The sequence below is a fragment of the Nilaparvata lugens genome, chromosome 2 (assembly GCF_014356525.2).
Source record: "Nilaparvata lugens isolate BPH chromosome 2, ASM1435652v1, whole genome shotgun sequence".
Lineage (NCBI taxonomy): Eukaryota > Metazoa > Arthropoda > Insecta > Hemiptera > Delphacidae > Nilaparvata > Nilaparvata lugens.
The window spans coordinates 28,170,275-28,180,405 of record NC_052505.1 but is presented as its reverse complement, the minus strand read 5'-3'; the positions used below and the strand labels follow the sequence as shown (position 1 = coordinate 28,180,405).

At 31.2% G+C, this 10,131-nt stretch overlaps 1 protein-coding gene across 1 annotated transcript in view; it reads right to left on the bottom strand.

The window, feature by feature from the left end:
* Positions 1-4,309: 4,309 nt before the first annotated feature.
* The window catches only part of LOC111064249 (protein dopey-1 homolog), a 126,653-nt gene continuing 120,831 nt past the window's right edge, over positions 4,310-10,131 (bottom strand). Inside the window, exon 41 of the mRNA XM_039420047.1 lies at positions 4,310-9,462. Coding sequence (XP_039275981.1) covers positions 9,280-9,462 — 183 coding nt within the window. The 3' untranslated portion in view covers positions 4,310-9,279. The remainder of the gene's footprint in view (positions 9,463-10,131) is intronic.

Sequence of the window (10,131 nt, the reverse complement as noted above, 5' to 3'; positions counted from 1 at the left end):
TCCTCAAATTTGCATGAATTTATCTGTCACCAATTTTGACATGTTTAAAAAATTTCAACTTTAGAGGTTCTCATCTCAAAGGTAATAATGATTAGAATAAAGTAATAAAAAGAACTCCAGAGGAGCTCATATATTTTATTCTGTTAACTTGATAGTATGTTACCTATATAAATCGAGAAGTTTTAAAAAGTCATCAGTAAAATATTTCAAAAAACCTGTTAGGCCTTATTAACACAGAAGTGATGTGGCGGTGGCATGGCACTGACGTTTTGTTTTGCCACTTCCATGCCACTCCTATATATAGCCCAGTCAATAAAGGTTTTTTCGATCCGAAAATTAAATAAAAGCTGAATCTTTTACCATCGATAGAACCCTCCCAGAGGGTCATTCTCCCAGAAGTCCCAAGAAATCCCCTTGAAGCTTTCCCCCCTAGCCGCCCTCAAAGTTGAAAAATGCAGGTAATCACAGTTATATGATTGGAAAGTATAATAATATTATATGCCATTCGATTCGTTACATTATGGACTACAATATTAGTTATATTATTTTTTCAATAAAATTAACAGTTTTCTTGATAAAATAATATATATATGTAAAAATTTAGGGGGTTTGCGATTTGATTTCTTTGTTTTCTTCGATTAACTTCGAAGCAAGTAGTTTTAAAGAAAAATGAGTCGAATAATTAATGTAGCCCCACTATCATTGCAAATCCATTGATGTATATTGTTATGTATTTGCGATTCGATTTGACGCCGTGGAAGGGGAAACAGTCGACGCGGAACGGCGCGGCTGACTCTCTTAGCCATAGTAAACAGCAAACTGGAAATCAATTATCTCTGTAACCATTAATCGGAAAAAAATCTATCATATGTCATTCGATTCGTTAAATTAAGGACTACAATATTCATTTCCTCAATAAATCAAACAGTTTCCTTGATAAAATAATATAATGTAAAGATTTAGGGGTTTTTCGATTTGATTTTTTGTTTTCTCCGATTAACTTCGAAGCAAGTGATTTTAAAGAACAATGTGACGAATAATTATTGTAGCCACATTCATTGCGAATCAATTGATGTATATTGTTATTTATTTGTGATTCAAGTTGACGCTGTGGAAGGGGAAACAGCCGATGCAGCTGACTCCCTTCACCATAGTAAACAGAATAATACTGCTGTCTACATTGCATCTCATTTACACTATGGCGCTCGAAACAATTAATTTTGTCTATTGTTTTGACATGCGCTGTATATAGATTTTCACTTTCCAATACTCTAAAAAAAATATTACAATTTTCTTGATTTAACCATGCTCATGATAAAAATCAGGATTTCGTTGTTTGCTCACAGAATTTATTATATTAATTTGAAGTGTGCCTTCTCCATACGAGTCAGAGGTAACACAATTTGATAACTCTAGTTTCAGATATTGATGTTTTTCAACGAAGTTTCATGATATAATTATTATGTGTCAGACTCCTTCATCTAATCCTTATTTTGTGAAAAATGAAGATTCAAAATTTCTTTTCATAGCTTTTCTTGTGTTTTATCTTGTTTCATCACTCTTCATAATTTAAACACTTGATAATGGAATGAATATTATCAGATCACATGAACAAAAAATATAAATAAATAAAAGGGTGGGCCTACCTGAGATAGTATATGATAACACTGTACTCCTGATAAGTTGAAAATTTTCAAGCTGTAAGTAGATTAAGTACCTATAATAAATAGTAAAAATAACAACATTTCTAGTAATAATGCAACTTTTTCTAGGACTGTCATATTGGACTGTCTAAATAATGTAGATTCAACTAGTAAGAACGGAAGATAAGCTACTTTACAGAGAGAATCATAGAAAGTTTCAACTCAACAAGCCCAATGTATAATTTTTTTCTGCCTCAGCCGTCATATATATTTGGCTCAACTGAAGAAAACAGCAAACACTCCATGCTATGATTTTTCACGAAATTGCCACTGTTAACACTATTGTAATCTATGATTTATCTCAGTTTTTGACATTCATAACTTATGATAAATTTTAGCATAGAATTATGATCATACAACATATTTTAAATACGTATTATATTATGTAATAGTATGAATATTTTATCGGTTGCAAACAATATCTTTGTCTGTCATAGAATGCATGATTTAGCACATATATAACAACAAAATGATTTTAGAGAATTAAAATGTGAAAAATTAGTTTCATCGCATGTCAAAACAATAGACAAAATTGATTGTTTCGAGCGCCATAGTGTGAATAAGATGCAACCTAGAAAGCAGTAGGCCTACTACTGTATTTTACTGTTTACTATGGTGAAGAGAGTCAGCCACACCATACCGCGTCGACTGTTTCCCCTTCCACAGCGTCAAATCGAATCGCAAATAATAACAATATACATCAATGGATTTGCAATGACAGTGGCTACATTAATTATTTGGCTCATTTTTCTTTAAACTACTTGTTTCGAAGTTAATCGAAGAAAATAAAAAATCAAATCACAAACCCCCTAAATTTTTACATATATATTATTTTATCAAGAAAACTGTTAATTTTATTAGAAAAATGAATATAGATAATATTGTAGTCCATAATGAAAGGAATCGAATGGCATATAATAGAACTGTTTCCGATCAATGGTTACAGAGATAATTGATTTCCCGTGTTTACCTGCATTTCTCATGTTTTAGGGGGCTGGGGCGGAAAGCTTCAAGGGGATTTCTTGGGACTTTTGGGAGAATGACCCTCTGGGAAGGTTCTATCGATGGTGGAAAATTCAGCTTTTATTTAATTTTCGGATCGAAACTGCTTTTTTGGACCTTCATTGACTGGCTAATAAATACCCTATGCAAACTTGTCTTTGAAGAAGCGGCGAAACGCCACTTATGTTTTTACTTTCCTTGCCCTACTACCATAGGTAAGGAAAGTATTGCTTTCCAAAAAAAATTAAGGTACCCCAATTTCCAGTTTTCTAGACGTTTCAAGGCCCCCTGAGTCCAAAAACATGATTTTTGGGTGTTGGTCTGTGTGTGTGTGTGTGTGTGTGTGTGTGTGTGTGTGTGTGTGTATGTCTGTGAGCACGATAACTCCATTCCTAATCAACCGATTGACTTGAAATTTTAAACTTAAGGTCCTTATACCATGAGGATCCGACAATAAGAAATTCAATCCAAGATGGCGGAAAAATGGCGGATAATTACTAAAAAACCATGTTTTTCACGGTTTTCTCGAAAACGGCTCTTAACGATTTTTTTCAAATTCATACCCTGTATATTTATTTATCAGATCTATCAACTGGCATGAGTCTTTTTCCTGGGAAACTAATGGGGGTCCACCCCATCCTTGAGAAATGGACTTTGTAACCTCCATCTCGTGCATGATCTGTGCACCTCATCTGTAGAACAGCTGTTTTGACGACTTATTATTCTCGTTTGAGAATGAGGCTTACAGTTCAATGAGCAAGGAAAGTTGTGTGAGTGTACCATACCAGATTTTTGTATTTAATCATATGTTTATATTAGAGATAAAGTACGCCACGATCGTGCCTACGCCACTTCTTCTGTGCCATTACTGTGTCACTTCTTAGGCCTTAAGCAGCCTCAATAGAACAGTTTTATTGGACGTTCTGTCACACTAAACGAGTTCTTGCAGACACGATGACACGACACCCAGAATGTCCTCCGATTGGCTTATTTTCACCCAATATTCTCAGCCACACCTAGTTCTCAGCCAATATTAGAGGACTTTTTGGGCGTAGCTAGTGGCTGCGAGAAATAGTGAAAAGAATAAATAAATAAAATAGACATTTCCTAAAAAGCCTTGATTGCTTATTAATAGAAAACAGTAACTTATTTACTTCACAAGAAACAAGTCTTGTAAGATGGAGGCAGCTGATAGTAGTTGAGTGCACACTACAGTAACTATAACAATGTGATTATAGCTTAGTGGTTATATAGTTGCACTGTAATTAAAGCAAACACTATAGCTCAAAAAATAAAATTTAATTATAAAATAGGCTAATTATTCTAATATATTTCTTGAAAGTATTATACTTTTTCTATTCCTTTTTTCATGCCAATCCATTGAAATATTTGGACCCCTCCACTTACACACATACCGTATTTGTTTTTGAGGAAGATTCACATTCTCAGTGTACAATATTTTCTTGCAGTTGTGAATACATATTTTGAGATTAATAGGCTATAATATAGCCTATTAAAATATTATTTTAGAATAACATATATTTATATGAGAATAACATAAGAGATTTGAGGAATACGTAATCTAGAAGAATTGATCAAACCCGTAATCAATAGTTCATATTTATTTATATTTTACAATAATTTGAATTACATAATAATTAATCTATTATAATTTAAAGCATAAACTTTAATCTGTACATTGCACTACGTTGATAAAATTATACAATTAAGATCGACCAACGATGATAAAATTATATAATAATATTCGCTTGTAAAACTTTTATAAACCCCTCTCCACTCCCCAGAACAAAAACAACTACAGTCTATATCACAAAATTACACAGAAATATGTTTACCTCTATGTTTGATAATTGTTTTTAAAAATATAATACACTAGTATCTGAAAATTACCTAAACTTAATAGTTGATAAAGAGTTAGTTGACACGTTTCGAGTAGAGAAAATTTATGAGTTATGATGTAATCACAGAAAGTTGATGAATCACTAAATTTCGGAATGCACAATAAATTCTGAGAAATAGTTTATTGAAGACTAAACGAGGAAATTGTCACCCAGTTCAACTCTAATTCAATTATTATAAACAGAAACCCTCAGCAGTAAAATAAAACAACAAACTCCATTTTATTGGAGAGATGGAGAGAAATAATTGTGTAAGGGAAGAATTGATTCAATTTTCGTTGAAAAGAGTTAGCACATCAGTTTCTAACACGTCCAAGGTTGAAAATAAGTGAGTATGCGATGCACAGCCAAGATTCGAACCCAGGAAAGCAGTGATCTATGAACGAAGATAGGGTTGTGGGATAAAAATGATGAGGGGATTTCTGAACATTAATTGGAGAAGTTTTGAATAATCAACAAAATCTGGAAGTCATTTCAAAAAGTTTAAAGGCTCGCACATCCATTGTGATGAATCTAATTGAACCCGATTTATGAGAATAAATTATCATAAAACCAATATTACATCATAGATTAGAGGAGTAAAGGGGCATTAAGTACTTGAAATGTAAATTTCCAAAAAATATGGAAAAAACATTATAACGATTAGTTTACTCTCAGCAATTACCTTACTTGTAGACTCACCTACACTAATAAATTAAAAATCAATCTAAAACTTTAGAATAACATTAAATTTTTTTATAATTTTCGACAATTTCACAAATCACTACCAACACTCATGCTAAATTAGTTTACCAAGGTTATGACATTTTTGTAAACGATTCTAATGATAAAAATAAGATTCTCTTCCAAGAAAGTCATTATAGTGCAACTCTTCTGTGACCATTAAAATATTCTGGGTCAATTTCTCTAAAAATTCGCTAATCTGTTCTTACACCAATTTATGACGATAGAAAGAGGAATATACAGTAAGATAGGCATAATATATAATATACATTATATTATATATTACATAATATTAGATATCAGCAAGAAGGTAACTCTAGAATGCACCGAAATTTTTTTAAATTCTCAATGTTTGTTTTGCTTAATCACACATTTATATACATGAAAAAATCAAAATATAAACTCAAGTTTTTCAAACAGTTTTATTCATTGAGAACTGATAAATTTTGATTAGCTTAATGAAAACTGATAGAAATTTTATGAAGGAAGTTATATAACAAATCAATTTTACTAAGTCTTGAGAAATTTAAAAATAATGGAAAAATACAACGATTCAAAATATTAACGTTTTATTATATTATTATCTTATAATTACTGGAAGAAAGCGACATTTTATATTGTTCCCAATAAAACAACGTAATTATTCAAGTAATAAAGAGAACAAAAAATTATTTCTAAAAACTTGTGTCTTCTCAGTAGCATTGAAAATATATTTCAATAATTGATTTTAGTCTTGAGTTCAATTTAACACAAAATTTAAGACCTATTATGAAAATAAAAATAACAGGTAGGCCTTTATTGAGAAATTCTGGTTCTTTTTTTATAATCCTAAAATCAGTTTACAATATTGAGAAAATATCTGAATAGAAACGGAAGTTGCGAGAATTGTTTGGTTTGCTGGGTTGAGAGCTTACTACAATAATTAATGTTATGTTAACATGTATAGGCCTTATGCATCATTAAAATAATACAAGAATCCTACAAATGTGCGCATTGAAATAAAGCCATGATGGAAATTTCTTGAGATCTTTGTTCTATAAAAATATGTGAAAGGTTGATGTGAAATCTTTCTCATTTGAATCATCTGGTGAATATTTTGATACAATTCAACAATCTTGAAGACCTTTCGCAACTTCCTATTAATAGGTCCCTCTTCCATGGAAATTCATTATATACAGATAAATACAATCAAAAGATAAAGGTCTCATACATTTTTCTAATGCTTATTTCTGATCAATATATAATCGAGATTATCATTTTCAACTAATTAATCTTCAATTGAGCAGTTTTGCTGTAATAATATATCTAAGAGTTAATAAAATATGATTATTGGTGGGAGATATATTAATATATTATTTGCATTTTAATTATATCAATTGAAACAGTATTTTGTAGAAGAATCATATTGTACAATAGTCAACTCTTTCAAAAGTAATTATGATTTTCAACGTACATCACCGAGAAGGATAAGTTCGATATTATGCTAGTGCTGTATTAGATCTTACTAGTAGGACTGATGTTTTAAATCTGATATTTAACAAAATGAACAATAAATATTATAAATTCAGAGGAGAGGAAAAAATGGAAAAATGCAATAATATTTATAAATTCAATTAACTGATATTGACTAATGATTCCATGATAATTTATAATCCGACCAAATCTTTTAATGAAATAGATTTGAATATTTTAATAATAATAAAGCATAATATTATCTTACAAACTTAACAAATTCAATACTTAAAATAATTAATTGAATATCAACATAATTTTATATGGATAATAATCAAAAAGCGCAATAAAATAAATAATATCACAAGCAATGAAAAATCGAGAAAAATGTTATAAACAACAGTAAATGTTATGAAACAAAAAATAACATTTCAGAAGTTTAAGTTCATAAAATGTATTGAAATGTAAGTCAAATGGCAAGAGATAAAAATGGGTAAATATTTTATTAATGTGTTTTTGAAAAAGCTAACCTTGTAACAAAATTTCATGATGCAGGAATATTTCTCGAATTCAATGGAACATTTTTTAGGAAAAGATCATATTGTGTTAATGTATAGCCTAATAAATACACTATCAATGAGGAATAAAGAATTGAGTTGAATGGAACAATACGGTCAAATTTAAGCCACTCTACAACTAAATAGAAAAACATAATTTTCAAGTCACTGAAAATGATAATAAAATTATAAAAAGCCACAAGTAGAGCATAGTACAAGGATCTAATGATATTCATAGTCCTACAGTCTGGCTGTGGTCCGAACCACCGGTAATCGATAAAAAAATTGAAATTCACAAGAAAAGTTTCATTCAATCTGTAATGTAAATTTATGAAATATATTTTAACTTCTAATCATGACATTTTTTATTTCTAAGAATTATATTGGTAGGGAGACCCTAACATTTCGCCATTTAGCAAAAACATTTATGTATTGGATGAAGCAAACAAATGCAATATTCAGAAAAATAGAATATTGTCCAAAATTTCTTAATTTTTGTCAAATAGTTCAAATATTATGTAGGTTGTAATCTACATCATACTGATCTACTATCAAAGGTGGGCTCCGAACCACAGGGTATATGTATATTATTTCTCAAGTCCTGTTCACAAACCACCTCTTCATTGATCATATTAGACAAAAGGTAACCGGACTTGTATAGTTAAAATCAATAATTGAAACAAATTATAATACAAATATCATTTAAATTTTACAATACTATATACATGTGTGTACGCTATGTACGTTATATTTGAAGGCACAATTCAAAAATTAATCAACTGATTTTTAGGCAAAACATACTAATACAGTTTGCTTGTTTTCACCATCCGAGTATTTATAATATTATTGTAATAAAGCTGAAGCGTAGACTTTTCACTATAACATTATTTTTTATTTCGGCCAATATTCCACAACCAAAGAAATTCTATATCAGAGTTTTGACAAATAATATCAGTGTAAGGTAAGTTATCCTTCAAAAATTTTTGGTGATTTAATTTGGGATTATATATTATTAAAATCATAATCACAGAACACTGCTCATTAACTTGATAGCATTAGAATAGTAATTCTATTGCATAAAAGTAATAATTAAACACCAACACTATCAACTTTCAACACCATGAAAGTTGTAGTTTGAAAAGTAATGTAATTTACGGTGCAAAAAATTGTGTAATAAATAGTATCTTAGATAGAAGTTTTGAAAAATATGATAAGAAATCAATAATATGATTGTGAAAACCTTTTGAATTGAATAAATAGAGAAACAGTTCTATCATTTCTATCCTCGATGTTTTTTCAGCCTTTTGATTTTGAGGTACTGTTAAAAGTATTTTATAAATAAAACCAAGAAGGAAAAATTGATTTGAAATTCATAATATATCTGATCAAACAAGTGAATCTGAACAAACTCATTGGTCTTCTACGAGTATTGTAAGTAATGTTATCACGAAATATTTGTCAAATCTTCTCATAAAACCTTTGATAGTGCAATACATAACTAACGGTGGGGTGTCCTAATAGCGTTCTCAAGCAATGAATTTCTGTTCAGCTGACACAAAAGAATAGCATTGGTTCCTATAGGAGTGTTCACTCATTTTCATTCTCCCAAAGTGTGAACTCCTCAATAAAAGCCAATGGATTTTTATTCTGCCAAGAGAGCAGAAACTCTTCGGGAAGCTGGACTCAAGTCAGGTTCACTTCAAATCTTGTCAGCATTTCTTACATATTACATCAATGCTTCCCATTCAACCAACGCTGTTATTTTAAAGTGATTCTCATTATTGATCATTGCATCAAACCACTCAGATGACACACCTCTTTTGATAAGTAATAACCAACAAGTCAGTCTTTTCGGCAAAACATACAGCCGCTTTTCGACGACTCAAACTAAACAATTATCAGCGAATTCGGCAATAAATGTTCCTATCGCGCCGGCATAGTTTCTAGGAAATCGAGTTCTATGTCGGCTTCGATGTCGGTTAGTGAAAGCGCAGTGTTGTAGCCGTTGCTCATGGCCGTGAAGAAGGGATGCAGCTCCCTGATGGCCTGTATGTTGGTGCCTGACGGCAGCAGTGCCCCCTCAGGCATCTCCTTGATTGGGCCAAACTGCTCCAAACACAAACCAATCAATTCAATTTCAACCTATTTGCATCAAATGTAATCATACATTTCCACTTGGAAACAGCAATATTGAAAATCTTTGATACTTTGAAACAGTATAGTGAAGTTGATATTAAATTAACTGATGAAAATTATGTGGACAGCTCCATATATGGTGTACGTGTAATCGATATTGAAAATATCGAATGGAGCACCATTATACGATGATAACTGTACACTGTTACTGGTTGTTTATTTTATGTTAGAAGCCGCTGATGACGAAGATTTTTTGTGAACATGATGTGTGTGTGCATGATAAACATGCATGTAAATGTTAGTTTATCATGCATGTTCTGAAGGGGCCTATAGATGAACAACTTGGTTGGCAACTTGATGTGTTGGAGAAGATGTTGTTCGTCTGTGGACAGGTTGGCGGTTGTAGCAACCGGTTTATTGTTATTATTGTTGTTTATTGTTTTTGAAAGGACGGATTCAAGGATCCAAAGGTTCAAAGAACCCCACACGTCAACCGAAGCTTATTGTGTTCCCAAGTAGTAGTATGTTAGTTAGGCAAACCAATACCTATGTCCTTTACAAGAACCAGGAGTTTTTCCCTATACTAACATTAAATTCCTCACCTGGTTGCAATCCTTGTCGCAATCCAGTGTGATATGC